At 34.4% G+C, this 15,925-nt stretch overlaps 2 protein-coding genes across 3 annotated transcripts; one reads left to right on the top strand and one right to left on the bottom strand.

Moving 5' to 3' along the window:
• Nucleotides 1–1,603: 1,603 nt before the first annotated feature.
• Nucleotides 1,604–4,807, top strand: LOC126609583 (CRM-domain containing factor CFM9, mitochondrial-like). The gene is made up of 4 exons (XM_050277430.1): nucleotides 1,604–1,852; nucleotides 2,242–2,527; nucleotides 2,870–3,271; nucleotides 3,376–4,807. Exons 1-4 carry the CDS (start codon nucleotides 1,779–1,781, stop codon nucleotides 4,630–4,632), a joined length of 2,019 nt encoding a protein of 672 aa, XP_050133387.1. The 5' UTR covers nucleotides 1,604–1,778; the 3' UTR covers nucleotides 4,633–4,807.
• A 3,150-nt stretch (nucleotides 4,808–7,957) lies between these two features.
• LOC126612370 (uncharacterized) lies at nucleotides 7,958–10,429 on the bottom strand. Of its 2 annotated transcripts, none has more exons than XM_050280773.1 (2): nucleotides 9,967–10,429; nucleotides 7,958–9,475 (listed from the first exon to the last, which is right to left on the bottom strand). In XM_050280773.1, exons 1-2 carry the CDS (start codon nucleotides 10,027–10,029, stop codon nucleotides 8,375–8,377), a joined length of 1,164 nt encoding a protein of 387 aa, XP_050136730.1. In that variant the 5' UTR covers nucleotides 10,030–10,429; the 3' UTR covers nucleotides 7,958–8,374. The 2 variants fall into 2 exon arrangements, with proteins under 2 accessions (XP_050136730.1, XP_050136731.1); XM_050280774.1 differs by having other exon boundaries at nucleotides 7,958–9,472; nucleotides 9,967–10,426.
• Between the last annotated feature and the right edge of the window lie 5,496 nt (nucleotides 10,430–15,925).

Genomic DNA, 15,925 nt, shown 5'->3' with positions numbered 1-15,925 from the left:
TGTCAAAAACTCTTGGATAGTATTAGTACAAATAAAATTCAAAATACTTGATTCAAACGAAGCAAGATAACCAACGCCTCTAAGTCAACACTAAGAAGAAAACCATCAAATTCTATTGTTAACCAAAATCTAACATCTAACTCAAACTGAGATGATTATCTGGCTCTCTGCAGAGGAATCTTCACTCAATGGTACCCCTAATATCCTCCCTTTACCGAGTGAATGAACAAAAAAATACCAAAAAAAAAAAAGAAATCAAATGTAGTTTTGGAATGCCCACTGACCACTTATTTCAATAATCTCGTTGTCCTCTTCTTCTGAATTTGTAATCTATACACACGCTGGAAAAATCTACTTATATTTCCAAATAAAACAAAAAATAATTAAGTACGAATATTTAACCTAGCAATAAACTTGGAAATCTAAAAAAGTAGGAGATAAAGAAAAGAAAGATGAAGAAAATAAAAATAAGAATTAAACTGATTGTATTATGATTCGATTAAATGATAATTACACAATTACATAATAAGGCACATCTCTTAATGATTTAAAAAGATACAAAAAACTTTTAAATTAACCTGTCACCTCCTTCCACATTGCTTTGACAGTTATCCTATCTAAGATCCCACTTGCTTTGATTTGATGAGAAACAAACTTCTGCATGAAAAAAGAAGTCATGAGAAGTCTTGCATTGCTCGGTCCACGAGAAACAAACTGAATCAGTTTTAGATACTTGCAAGACTTCAGCCGGAAACAATGCGTTGTTTAATTTGGAGTACACATAACACGATTAAAGATACAATAACAATAGCAAATTCAACAGAGAGATTGAGAGGAGAAGTTACCATCAGGATCGGCAACCGCCATTTCGATATCTTGCAGACCTATCAGTCTCTTCGTCACAACCTCTTTTTGATGCTAAAATCAAAATTAAATTACATAAAAATTAAATAAATATACAAACACAGACATACTGTAATTAAATATAATTTTGATGGAGTAATTAGTTACTATCTTCAAAACGAGGCATGTACTGCAGACCCGTCTTCTTTAAATAGCGATATGTGGATTCTAGGTCTGGAGCAGCACGATCAATTTTTATTTTTTATTTTTTTTGCTATGGAAAAGCACAACCACGTCGTGCATTTTCATCCTCCCCTCCCATGCTGTATATTTCAGTTTTTTTGTGTGGTTTCAGTTTTGACGCCACTTTTTATTTTTTTAGTGTTTTATGTTATTATCTAAAACAAAATAAAATAAATATGTGTTTACGGAAATACCCTTGGTATTATATTTTGTATTTTATGGGTAGTTGTAGTTTTATTTTTTGTTTTAGGGGCTTTTGTGTCCAGTTGTTTTTTGTGAAGCCTTGAAACACCAAAACTCACTTCTAGCTTTCCAATATTGAGAGAGAGTTTTCTGCACCCAAAAATCCCGGCGGCCTCTCTGTGCCTTTGATTTTATTGAGCATGTCTTGGAACTCGGGACCTGAAGCTTGATTTTATTGGGTGTGACTGTTGACATGGATTTTTGGGTGCAGAAGATTTGGACTCTCCAATATTAGAGATTAGAGATATTATTTCTTATTTACGGAAAATAAACACAGCAAAGAGACCCAATTAGTCCAAGAGACCCAAATGCCAACACCAAGCCCAAAACCTAAAACCCTGAAAAATCTCAGTCGCCATTTGAAGTGGGGAGGGAAGAAGGGAATGAACAGAGCAAAGCACTCGATTTGCGATTGAGGCCCGTCGCCGTTCGATTGAAGCCAGCCATCAATGTTCGCTGCGAGGAAGCTCAACAGTCACAGCTTCAAGTCCGCCTCTTCTCTCCTCCAATTCAATCCCTCCAAGTACTCTCTCTCTCTCTCCTAATTACCCTCTATTTGGTTGCTGAGAAAGTGAATGAATAGTTGCGTGCAGTCTAGTCACCGTCCATGCTGCGAATTTTTGCTTTTTTTCCTTTTCATTAGTGACCTTTTTCTCAGCAACCAAACAGAATTTCTACCTCCGCATCATTTATCTGGTTTGACCCATTTGCTCAATGTGATTTTTCATGTGGAAAGAACAAGTCTTTTTTAGTTGGGCGATATCGTAATTGTTATAGTATCGAAAATTTGAATGCATTGTTTTAGTGCTTACCATCAATCATTCATAGAGATGGATTTATTTCTCGGAGAATTCTCAGCATTCGATCCGAATAAGTGAGTTTAGTTTGGTTTATCGTTTGAATTTGTTGCAGAAATGCCTTGTTAAGAGATGTCTCGGCGAAGGTTTTGTCAAGCAATGTAGTTCAGCTAAGTAAACCGAGTGACGATTGTTTCTCTTCTTCATCGAGACCAGCCAATCCCTTCGATGGGTGGTCTAGGTCAATGTCGACATCTCGAGGGAGTAGTAGCATGAGGAGCAAAGTCGCTAAGCGGATGCAAAAGGAGTCTGGTAAGACTCTAAGAGAGGTTCGCAGAGCGAAAAAGCTTCAAAAGAAGCTGATGACCGAAAATGAGAGGCTCATTTACAACCTCAAAAGAGTATGTTTCATCTTCTGCTTTGCAGCTACTAGCTTCTTAATGATACCTGGTTTCCGACTTTTATTTTGTCCTTATCGCTAAAACTCAAGGTTTTCAAGCCATTTTCATTAGTTTTCCTTATAAAAAAAGCTCTTCATAAGCGAAATGAAAACAATGACGTTTTGCCAAATATTTCAAGCTTTAATAGCCGATAACTGTTCTGAAAACTTTAGGATTACTTCCACAATTTTGTTTCTTTTAAGTAGTATTGAAGTTTTCCCTCCTGTATTCCTGGGCCACAGTGTCTTCTTTTTGGCGTATTAAATTCATCAGATAACCATTTCGAACATATGACTTATTCAGGCCAAGAGGAAAGTAGCACTACTACTACAAAAGCTGAAAAAATACGAGCTTCCAGATCTGCCTGCACCCCATCATGATCCTGAGATATTAACCCTCGAGCAGCTTCAGGCATTGAAGAAGATTGGCTTCAAAAATAAAAATTATGTTCCTGTTGGTGTTCGTGGGGTCTTTGGAGGAGTTGTCCAGAATATGCATCTACACTGGAAGTTTCACGAGACTGTACAAGTTTGCTGTGATAACTTCCCCAAAGAAAAGATCAAGGAAATGGCCTCTATGATTGCGAGACTGAGTGGTGGTATAGTGGTAAACATACACAATACTAAAACAATCATCATGTTTCGTGGAAGAAATTACCGGCAGCCAAAAAATTTAATACCTTTCAATACCCTTACAAAAAGGAAGGTGAGTAAACATAAGTGTGTCCCATTCTAATATTCGATTGTTTTGGCTTGCATTAATTGAGAACATTTGCAATGGAGTGTTAACTTCTGCATCTTTACATGCAGGCATTATTCAAGGCAAGATTTGAACAAGCCCTCGAATCTCAGAAGCTAAACATAAAGAAGATAGAACAGCAGCTCCGCCGAAGTGGTATTAATCCTGAGGATCCAGTTGCCATTGCAAGCATCCAGAGAGTAGCTTCCTCGTTCTTTAATGCAATTGATCAGAAGGATGGAAGTCCTTATGTCTTCCATGGGGACAAACCGTCTGTAGCAGAGCCTGATAATAAATTTAAACATCCAGAGCCTCCTGATGAGGAAGAGGAGGAGGAGTTGGACAAATTCATAGCTGAAATTGAGGATGCAGCGGAACGAGAGTGGGCTGCGGAGGAAGCAGCTGAGAAAGAGGAGTTCACAAGAATGAGGTATTGGAACAGAGAAGAGTATGGCGGGAGATATAGAAGATCTGAAGAACCTGAAAATGACGATTCTGATGATGAGACCCCAAGGGTAAGGGATTGGAGGCATACACATGGCAAGCAGAGGCATAATGGTGATTACGAAGATGACGATGAGGAATGGCGTTCTAATAATGTTGTGGGCTCTAGTGTTCTCGACAGTGATGCTGATGATTCTGATGGAACGCCTGAGAAGTTCAAGATATCTCCAAGAGACATGGGGAGGCAGGATAAGTTTGTCAGGGCCAGGAATGATGAACGCTTTTATAGAAATCCTGAAGCTAACAACAGAAATGCTAATAACAGAAAGATTATGGCAGACGATGGCACTGAATCAGAAAATGTGCAGAGCGATCTTGATACTGCAATGTGGAAATTAGATTCTGAGGAAGAGCATGACTCAACAGCATCAAGAGCTGCGAACTATGATTTCCGAAGTAGCAGTGATGAAGAAGAGGACTTAATGTACACGAAGGGAGGAAAGGAGCGGGTAAATGATTCCGAAAGCAACACTGGTTATTCCAACAAAGCTGGTGGCAAGTTTGAGGCATCAAGATTTGCAGACGGGAAACATGATAGGAGGATTGGCAGGGGCAACAGTGAATATTTCAAAAGAAATGCTGATGTTAGCACAAGAAAGCTGGTTGAGGAGGATATCAAGTCCAAGGATATCTCCGGCGATTCTGAAAACGAAATATGGGAATTAAACGCTGCCAGCGACTCTGGAGCATCAACGACAGGGAGAATCGATTACAACAGCAGCGACGAAGAGGATTATCAAGTAAGGAGGGAAGAGAAGAAAGGAAATGGCAATAGAAGCACAAGAACAAGAAAAGACTTGGATGAGGATTGGGACAGTGATTAGGACAAACCATAAATATATGGGGAGTTTTAACGAAACATTTTCAATACTGTTCACTTTAACGAAAAAATATATTTTTACCCTAAAAAGTTACTCCTGGTACTATTCACTTACAACATTTTTTTGTCATTTTGATTAAAACTCAAAGTTTTCAAGTCTTTTTCATTAATTTTCCTTATATTATGTCTACTTTTTTTTTTAGTTATTTAATAAAAAATTAAATTCAAAAAATATATATTATAAGTGTTTCTAGGCCCGGTGGTGGGTTCACGAAAGTCCACGACACGAGAGATTTTATCATGCAACCGGAGATTCTATCTCTAATCGAAAACTTATTTGCATATAATTTCCATCAACTTTGTTATCAAGGTTTAGTGATCCATGCAATCGAAGTTCCATAACACCAAATTTATCGAAACTTCCATGACAACATTTTATTACATCTCTTTCAACCGGGAATACATCTTTTCTCTTTATTTCTGTTAGTAAGTTATTAGATCACGCAACAAGAGACGTAGAGATAGTATCGTGTCCAGTTACAACAATCTTAAATTAGATGATTTCGTTTAATCTATCTATGTCATCTCACAAGCAAAGGTCTACATCTCCAACACATAAAAATGAAAGAATAATTCCTAAAAGAAACTGGAGAAATTTTTCAGTATGCCAAAAAACACGGCCCATTATATCAAGTGTTATAATTCAAATGGTTAGATTTTTTTTTTCCTAACTGAATGCATAGATTGTTAGAAGGAGTTCTATTATGCATATACCTACAATATACCACCTAATTATCTTATTCCCTCTGTGAGGGAGAAAGAAAATTAAGGAACCCGCAAATATTGGCAAAACTACAACTAGTGTTAACCAAGGAAAATATTCATGGTAAAAACAAGATAAACTTGGACCAGAAAAATCCGTGCTCAAAATAAATAGTTTTTGAGCACGGGTTTTTGTCGATAAAGGTAAAAAAATCAAACGTATTCAAGTAGGGTTTTTTTTGCAACGTATTAATAAGCCATACTCAATACTTCTATTATGACACTTAGTGTATCATACCGCTCTAAAAAATATCTCAAAAAATTGATGTGTTTCATAAAAATAAAATTGTTGACTTGCCCAAGTGATCAAGTCGAGTCAATTTGAAGTTTGGTTGCACACCAAGTAAACTCACGGTCCACCCCACCAATGTGGTCCAACTATTGATAAGAGAGTAATTTGGTAGATTGACTGAAAGTCAAAAGAACATTTGTACATAAGTATTTGGAAGTAGTTTATACTTCTCAACTGTCTATCTCTGTCCATGTTTGAAGGGTTGTGTTTAGTTTTTGAATTTTATTTTTTATTTTTTGGTTCAACAAATACAACCTATATTTTCCAAAAATGAAAAGTCTTTGCCATTCTGATATGGCAAACTAAGATTAATTTTTGCTACAAGCGATACTGAAGAGGAAAAAACGAGAAATGGGCTTAGAATTTTTTTAAAGAAAAAAAACACGACTAAATTTAATTTGCATAGAAATTTACGAGAAAACTCGACGATATATGTAAATTGGGTAGACAAAGGGGTGAGATATGTTAAATTCTAGACTAAGCTAAGCCTTTATACTATATGCTATTTTTAGGAGAAAAACAAAGTTTGAGATGAGCTATGCCCATGTAACCCAAAGCATGAATCCGTCTTTGTGGGGAATCAAACATAATATCTCGCGTACAAAGACAAATATTTTAATCATTTGAGCAACAAGTTTCGTACTGTAAAATGAATTATAAATATACACACAGTGGACCAAAATAGCAGAACTTTCTAGGAAATTCCCCAAACGATGCTATTCACTGCAATGTATTCACCTACCATGTGCTCCAATTACCTAACAGAGATTGTAGGTGAGTATTTTGTTGCCCATGCTTGCCTGGGAAGGTAATTTGTGTGGATAATACTATATAGTATGTGGATAAGACCTTTGATTTTTTCAATATAAATAAGAGAAGTCAAGTGAATGAGGAATCCAGTTTTTCGCCGGATCCTCTTTGTGAGGATCTCGGAGATTCGTAAATCGTGTTTGTTTATTGTACATCGTACGGTTAGAAATCATTTTAAATATTTTTGTTTAAAATTAAACACAAACAGTACTTGACAAAAACTGACTGCAAGATGTATGATGAACGGACATGAGAATACTCAGGAACCTCACCAAAAGTATCCGGAGAGAGGATCCTGTTGGGTGAATGAGTAGATTTCTTCTCAGCCACCAGACATGTTCTGGGAACCCAACCAACCATTCGTGTTGGTCCTTGGATATAAATTGCTTGACCAAGGGAGTGAGTCGGTAGCCTCTCATTTCACAACAATAAAACTTAAGCGTAAGTATCTGTATCGGTAGAAATATTGATATGCAAATTTGTATAAATATTAATGAATGTATCGATATTGGCTACTTGCGATGGAAATGATAAAATTTGTTTAAAAACGTGGAAATTTAAAATGAAACTTTAAAGAATATTATATGGCAGTTTTTCTATATTAAAAACGATGTGTCGAAAATATCGACGAAAACTATTAATTTTAACTGAAATTTAAAATATTGGGTGAAGTTTAGACTTCACACCATTTATCCATTTTTTTTCCAATATTTACAAAAATATCGACCGTGTCAAAAAAATTTCAAAAATTAATCGAAGATATATTGATCTCATTCTCTCTTTTTCATCACTTTGTATATTGCCGATAACATGTAAGAATCTCACGTCATATGGGGATTAAAATTTCGACCTGTAATTTCATCAGCATCAGTTCCCATGAACTATGGTTTTAGCTGAGTTGTTGTGTTAGCCCATGAAAGTTGTTTGCTCTATACAAAGGACCCACTTCATAACATTCTAAACCAACTCTAAACTACGAGGGAAATTTTGACCTCGGTTGTAAGGGGCGAATATACTGTCATGATCAACTGTCATAATTCACGCCGGCCTCAACCAAATCTCTTAACGCAATACAATGGAATAACAAAAAATTGACTCGTTCAGCGGTCAGCAGCAGCACATGACAACAGACAAGCAGAATATGAGTCAAAGCACATAACAAAACAGAGTGTATTGCTTAAGTTGCGGAATGCCCTGAACGAACCAAACTCCACGTCAAATTTTCAAGTCATCAACCAAGTAAACCATACTTTCTAGATTTCAAAAGCACCCGAACAAGTTCACATTAGTGCACCTAAATGAAACAGCTGCGAAAAGAAACGAAAAGACAAAACAACGATGAACTAGAAAGGTAAACCTGCGCAGTAATCGTATGTAGACAATCGAAAATCGAAGAGAAATCAGATGACGAAATGTAATTTACTCTAAGAAATAACAATTCCCATCAAAGAAAATACTGGGAAATGTCAGTTGTACTCTCATGCATTTGGGACTAAGCTACATCAACAAGTGGTGGGTACATTTGAAAGCTTCCGCTCATAGAAAAATCCTCACTCGAAAATTGATACGCCATCTACAAGGGAAGAAGCCTAAGAAAAAGGAAGTGTACATAATCTCCCGATAATTTGCAGGACGCCATCCCTGTTCTTCCCAGTTGCTCTACGAGAATGACCTAGAATCTTTCGGAAAAAAGGTGTATTTGTATCGCTGCCACACCATAGCCATCAATTTTCCAATAGACTACTACCTGGTCATATTCACAAGAGTTTAATCAACAGTTTGCCTGTCCAACCGATTGAATAGGCACCTTCGTCTTCAAGACTTAGCCATTTTCCCTCTTGCAGTTTCCGGGCAATAGGTATTTGTACTTCTCGGCATTCTTCAACAAATATGCAGGGAGATGAACTGCTGAATGAGATCTAGGAATAGGTCCCATCTTTCCAATAATCTCCTTAAATGTGTACTCCTCGGGAAGCATGTCGAATAGATCAGCCCCTTTACATATTACATCTTGGATCCTTTGAGGGTTCAGATAATGAGAGAACCTCACCCGATCATTGTGGCTGTAAGCTTTCATCTTGAATATGAACTCACTGATACGGCGGAAACAAAAGCTGCAATGCCAACCTGCATCTGGCAAAAGGTAGTCGCTCTGTCTGAAATGTGCATAGGTAGTATTACCAGTCTGGTACCTGTGAACAGATGCTCTCCAGCTCTTGTCATCTACATAATATTCAAAAGAGTACAAGTAATTCCTCAGCCCAAGATGAATAACAGGCGGGGTGTCATCACACCACCTCAAGAGATCAATTGTGTGGGCACTAGGAATCTCATCAACATCGGACATGATCAGCAGGTCATCATCTTCTATACCGGCAACTCTAAGAATCTGGTCAAGTGCCACTCTTTGATACGCCTCCTCATAAAATGGGTTTTCACCTTTCTGAAATCTTCCTCCTGTTGTAACATAAGTAAGCCGGTTTTCAACAAACTTAAACTTGGCCCGATTTTTTCCAAAAATCAATGGCTTTGGCAAGCCAGTAAACGTTGAGTTTGATTCGAGGAGAACAAACTGTGTCACGAAAGGATACAATTCATTCCATCGGATTGTAAGCATGTCTACTTCATTGCTGAAAAGAACTGCATCATAGACTCGTCTAGGTGATTCACGAATCTTCCATCCGTGAAGCCTGCAAAGAGTTTCCATTGACACATTCTGATTATAGTAGTGTGGAATATCAATGAAGGGCTTCGGAGGTTTTTCCCAAAGAGGTCTTAGGAAATACGAGATCTTCTGCCCATGTAAATATATCCCAAATACGCCTAATGGAACAACCGCAAACAGGAAAATGTAAATCTTCAAATCCAAGCCCCGCAAAATGCATCGCAGTCTAGACATGCTCAACGCTGCTTGTGATCCCTGCTGTGCACGAAACCGAAAACTTTCTAAGATACCCGGATTCCATATACAAAAAAAATCTAGTAACACTGTGGATGCAGTAAAGCAATTCTAAAAGCAACCATAAACATTAAGTGAATATCTAAAACATCTTAAGTAATCCCATTACACAATTAAACAATCGCCATAACCGCAACTGGAAATTAAATGCCTCAAACACAAATTCCACATCTTTAATTTCAACGCCGCAAAACAATTATAAACTAAATGAATACACTAATCAAAATATTCATAGTTTTATTACTAATTGAAAATTAAAAGTTGCAAATACAATCCCAGTAACATGAAATCGAAAACCCACCACAGCCATTACCAAATACAATAAAAAATCCAAACTTTAACTTCAAACAGAGAAAATGGCGAATTTATAGATACCTTCAAACAGAGAAAATGGCGAATTTATAGATACCCAAAATTCAATTCTAGATAAAAAAAAATGAAAAATAAATAAATACCTGGCCACAAACGTCGTCGCAGACATCGTCAGTCTTCTTCGAACTGTAATACCCATCAGCCATGGTGAAAATCGAAGGCAAAAAGGAAATGCCCAATAAGCCCCACGCTCCAGTGGCTTCGCCGTCTCTCTCACAAACTCTGCAGCATCAGATCCTCGCGACCCAAATCGAACCCAGACGGCCAAATTTTTTTGGGGAAAATTCGGCAACAGGGAAAGAGAAGGCGACGATATTTAATAGAGCCCCTCTCTCCCTCCTCTCGTTCTCTCTCTTTCTCTCTCTCCTTCTCTCTCTCCTCTCTGTACCCTCTCTCTCTCTCTCTCTCTCTCTCTCTCGTCCTCTGAAAATCTGTAACGCCAATTATAGCCGTTCGGTGGTTTTTTTGCTCTATCGATTCGCCAGATACACCCTCCCTCCTATTCCAAAAAACTGGTAGTGACAGAGATAGAGAACTAAATAAAAATATATAAAATCTCCCCTTCTTAATTTAACCAGAAAAATTTTAAAAAAAATGTAATTTCCGCAAATAATGGGTTGGGGTAGGTTGTTGCGGCCCACAGGGTATGCCATCCCGCGGTCTTTGAATGGGAAAGGTCATCTCCGAATTCCTTCTCTAATCCATCAAGTTTGGGAATTCAGACTAGGGGAAATTTGATATAAGTCCAATTTTTTTAGTTAATAGTATGAATAATTCAATTTATTAAAATAAGTCCAATTCCTTAAATTTAATTATTTTATTATCAATAATTATCTCTTCAATGAAAAAATTTATTGTAAAAATCAAATTTCTTCCTAATTATCTCTTTGATTATTATTTTTTATTTATTTTTTTGTTATTTCTTGTTCTTCCTTTTGCTTTATCCTATTTATAGATTTTATTTTAATTTTTATAATCAACCTATATTACAGGTTAATTGTATTTATCTACCTATATGACATATTTTTTTCATAGTCAACCTGTCACAGATTAATGTGTCTTGCTTGTAGGTATATTATGTTTTTTCTACCTTTTAGTTAGGTTTCATATCTTACTTATAGGTATAATATACATTCATAAATTTGCTACTTGAGTTAGGATAGAATGTTTTGCAGATAGATTTATGTTAGTATATTAGTATTTTTGTTATAAGATATTAATTAGATATTTTGGAGTTGGAAAATGCATAATATTAAAAGATTTTAATTGATTTTTAATATTTTTAGAAAACATTAAATGAGTATAAAAGAAATAAATACATATAATTAGATAACTGGACTCACTCCTAAAAACACTCTGTGATTTTAGACCTGGATCTAAAAGCCCCTTCCGACTATTGAAATTTGATAAAATGGCTAAAGTTATTATAACTTTTAAAATTGGCCCCAATTTGTAGCCGTTAGATCAAAATTCAATGGTCCGGATCCCCGGACTTTATGGGTTAGGAGGAAGGGATTCAGAAATGATCCCATTCCTTTTGAATGTGGTAACTTAGGTCATGGTTATGCATTGTAGATTTAGAGTTCGTTTAGAATTAGTTTTTAAAATGATTGAAAACGTTTTTAGTAAAAATATTTTTAAAATTAATTTTTAATAAAAATTCAAGTGAATTTTGAAAAAAATACTTTAAGTGCTTCATGCATATCTGGTGCTTCTTCTAAAAGACACGTACAATGCTTTTAAACCCCATAATCAATTTCACCAAAAGCGTTTTCAGTCATTTGAAAGCACTTCCAAACTAGCCCTTAAACTTGAATGCAAAAAGAAAATCGCACTTATAAATTCAATCTATTTTGTTTAAATTTATTTCTCATAAAAAAATTAAGTAGTTTTTGATAAAAAAAATTATCTATTTTAAATTACGGAGAGTAATTCAAACTCTATTATATGAGGGAGTATATTCACTCTAACCAATATGACTATGTTTACGTCTTTAAAAATCAACTTTTGTAATTATTTAAAAATTAACGTTAAATTATAAGATGACAAATAATTCATATAGAGTTCCACTTTTGCGAGAGTCTCTTTAGCATTTATCGCTAGGTATGTGATTTATACAAAATTGTATTTTTAAACCAAGAAATACATCGATGATTTGTAATAAAACTTATGCTTAATAGTAATATTAATATCGTACAAAGTCGACGGATGAGGTGCATTCCTTATAAATTTAAAAATTTTGGAATAAATATGTTCGCTCGTAGATAATCGTCAAACACAATAATAACTAAAAATCGACTAAAAAAAACGTCAATTCATCATAGATCATGAATGTTTATCCATTCTACTTTAAAATTCAATGATAGTCATAGATATTAATTTAAACTTGAACCATCCAAAATTTGTGATGACGAATGTAGGTAACTTCATGCTCACTATTGAAAAATAAAATGAAATTAACAAAAGAAAAGCTTCGTGGGGATTCATGTATGTTACGAGGATCATAGAAAAACAGAAATATTCTCATCATTTTCTTCACGTAAATAAGCAACGTCACTACGTATTGTAAGTCTTGTAAATAGGCATTTTTTTTGAGATAATTGTTAGTGTGCTCTGAGCACGGGGCAACACATTGTATGTTAGTATAAAAGTAGAGGAATTTTTTTATCCCAACTCTCTCTAATTATTTAATGACATATGATGTATTGTCTCGTGTTTTAAACACAATAAAAGATCTCTTTCTACCACTTGGTACACACAAAGAAGTTTTGGACCAATATTTTTGATAGCTAAGTTCACAATCAGAGATATTTTATCAGAGATATTTTATTTGATAGCGAAATACAAGTTACGTAGTATATTATTCTATTGTAAAAGGTTGATCATATAATTGACATGTCACACTTTTAAAACATATTATATAATTTAAGTGAAATAATAACGTCACATTTCCAATACGAGTAGAACAAAAAAAATGAAAATAGTTGGTCAGTTTTTTATTTTATTTTTAATATTGTGTTATGTGTGCGTTGGCTTGATTGGGTGACGTAGAATACGAATCCATGCTTTACTTTGAACACAACTTGGCGCTGCAAATTCAGCAGCAACTCCTGCTTTTACTTATTACAGATGGACGCATGTCTAATTTGTGTTTACAATTTTAATTATTTGGACACATGTCTATTTGTGATTGGGTAGAAGTTGGAGATGATGCTAAATTTGTAGTAGCCAAGTAGTGTTCCTTTACTTGTTAAGTATTTTTTAAGTAATAACACTTACATTTGCGAATTTAACAAGTTAAATCAAGGTAGATATTCTAAAGTTGTAGTTTTCAGTGGTACACAAATATTTCATGCTTACATCGTGCGAATCTATTGACTCTTGAAAGTGACGATGAGGTGGATTGTATATGTTAAGAGATTTTTGTGCAGTTGTAAATTAGGTTAGTTCGTTAAAGCAGTGTACTTGCCAATTTTACATTTTAAATTGAAATTTATTGAGATCGTAATCACGTAATGGTAGAGGGTTAATCAAAATCTAATTTAATAAATAAATAGCATTATCGTAACATGCGTTAGAGTTATGTACACTTGCAATATAATTATGCCACTACAGCGAATTAGCCACAACTTGCAATGATAATCTGTCATATTGAACTAACCAGAGACAACTACATTTACACAAGGGTTTCTAGTGTGGGTAGTAAAATGAAAATTTTAACATGTTTCAAGTTTTAACTAAATAATAGTCTCTTGCCACAAGCTCACGCGTGCGACAATTTATTCTTTTATATCTCCTTCGTAAATAACATCGAATTAATACCACGTTGTCCAAAAAAATAAACAAATACAAATTAGCATATTAAGTTGCAAATAATAGACGTGAACGATCGATGAAAGGAGAAATCAACTTTATAGTTTTTTGTTTATGGCAAAAATGTATCCATCAACTTAGAACTTATTTGGAAGTGCTTTTAAAATGATTGAAAGTACTTTTAGGGAAAATGTTTATGAGTTTCGAAAGCACTTAAAGTGTTTTATTAAAATTTATTTGCATTTTTACTGAATAATGATTTAAAAAATATTTTCATAAAAGGGGCTTTCAACGATTTTAAATAAAGTTCCAAACGAGTCTTTGGTAACATTGAATTTGGCATTTGGGTTCCTATTTATATTTTAGGGCAAAAAAGAGGAAAAAAATTAAGAAGGGGAAATTACATGAGCAAATAGAAACATGTGTCTTGGTGGGAATTGGATATCCCGCGGTCTTTTGAATGAGATAACTTAGGTAATGGCTATGCATCATAGATTTAGATTGCATTTAGAAAAGTTTATGAAATGATTGAAAATGTTTTGGTAAAATTAATTTTAAAATTAATTTTTAGTAAAAATTCAAGTGAATTCTCGAAAAAACACTTTAAGTACTTCATGCATATCTGGTGCTTTTAGAACCCAAGATTAATTTCATCAAAAGCGCTTTCACTTACTTAAAAGTACTTCCAAACCAGCCATTAAACTTGAATGCAAAAAGAAAATCACACTTATAAATTTAATCTATTTTGTTTATTTTTAATAAAAAAAATTATCTATTTTAAATTACGAAGAGTAATTCAAACTCGGGTATATGAGAAAATACATTCACTTTAACCAATATGACTATATTTACGTCTTAAAAGTCAACTGTTGTAATTATTTAAAAATTAATATTAAACTGTAAAATAACAAATAATCTATAAAAAAAATCATTTTTACGAGAATCCCCTTAGCGTTTATCTTGTTAAAGGTATGCTCCATAATATTATCCTTTGTTATTGAACGGCGGATGATTGCGGAAAATATTACAAGGAGCCATCGTTTTGTTAATGTTAACACGACGTATTTCCAAATTTGGCCTCGACGTCTTAGTGACTTCAATCGCTGTTGCTGGTTGGTGGTTTTTATGGGTTTCCACGCGGAGGGGAGGGTAGAATGGTGATTTGATGTTGTCTTATCATCGTACGTGGTTTTTTCGGCGGTGTTAGCCCGCAAGCCATTTGGACTTCAGTCAATACGTCCGTTAATTTGTCCTTTCTATTTCCTTTTTTTTTCCTCAAAAATAAAAAAATAAACTTTTTAAACCCAAAAACTAAAATTCGAAAAGCCAAAATACCTTTTTATTCATAATATTTTTTTCTAGTAAAGGAAAATCATTGTTTTATATTTTCCGAAATCACTAGGTATGTGATTTATACGAAATGATCTTTTTAAATCCAGAAATACATCGATGACTTGTAATAAAATTTATGCTTAATAGTAATATTAATATCGTACAGAGTCGACGAATGAGTTGCATTCCTTAAAAATTTAAAAATTCGTAGGAATAAATATATTCGCTCGTAGATAATTGTCAAACACAATAATAACTAAGAATCAACTAAAAAATACGTCGATTTATTAATCATTATAGATAATGAATCTTCGTCCATTCTACTTTAAAATTCAATGATAGATATTAATTTAAACTTGAACCATCCATAATTTGTGATGACGAATGAAGATAACTACATGCTCACCATTGAAAATGAAAATGAAATTAACAAAAGAAAAGCTTCGTGGGGATTCATGTATGTTACGAGGATCGTAGAACTATGGAAATATTCTCATCATTTTCTTCACGTAAATATGCTATGTCACTACGTATTGTAAGTTTTGTAAATAGGCATTTTCTGGAGATAATTGTTAGTGTGCTCAAAACACGAGGCAACACATTGTATGTCAGTATAAAAGTGAAGGAATTTTTTTCTCCAATTCTCTCCAATTGTTTAATGGCATATGATGTATTACCTCATGTTCTAAACATACTAAAACATCTCTTCATTTTCTACCACTTTGGTACACACAAATTTGTGAAGTTTTGGACCAATATTTTTGATAGCTAAGTTCAAATGCGATGGGAATCCCACTCCTCCTTGGCTTTTTGTTTATATATTGCCATAAGTTCACAATCAAAGAAATTTTATTTGATAGCGAAACACAAGTTACGTATTCTATTGTAAAAGATTGA

This window comes from Malus sylvestris, chromosome 17 (assembly GCF_916048215.2).
Source record: "Malus sylvestris chromosome 17, drMalSylv7.2, whole genome shotgun sequence".
In the NCBI taxonomy this organism is placed as follows: Eukaryota; Viridiplantae; Streptophyta; class Magnoliopsida; order Rosales; family Rosaceae; genus Malus; species Malus sylvestris.
The sequence above is the reverse complement of the archived record's forward strand: the minus strand, read 5'-3'. Positions and strand labels throughout refer to the sequence as shown.

Coding starts and splice junctions, on each gene's coding strand:
- LOC126609583 (XM_050277430.1), top strand. CDS start 1,779: ATGTTCGCTGCGAGGAAGCTCAACAGTCACAGCTTCAAGTCCGCCTCT. Junction 1,853..2,241: donor CTCCAATTCAATCCCTCCAA/GTACTCTCTCTC, acceptor AATTTGTTGCAG/AAATGCCTTGTTAAGAGATG. Junction 2,528..2,869: donor TCATTTACAACCTCAAAAGA/GTATGTTTCATC, acceptor TGACTTATTCAG/GCCAAGAGGAAAGTAGCACT.
- LOC126612370 (XM_050280773.1), bottom strand. CDS start 10,029: ATGGCTGATGGGTATTACAGTTCGAAGAAGACTGACGATGTCTGCGAC. Junction 9,476..9,966: donor GCGACGACGTTTGTGGCCAG/GTATTTATTTAT, acceptor TTTCGTGCACAG/CAGGGATCACAAGCAGCGTT.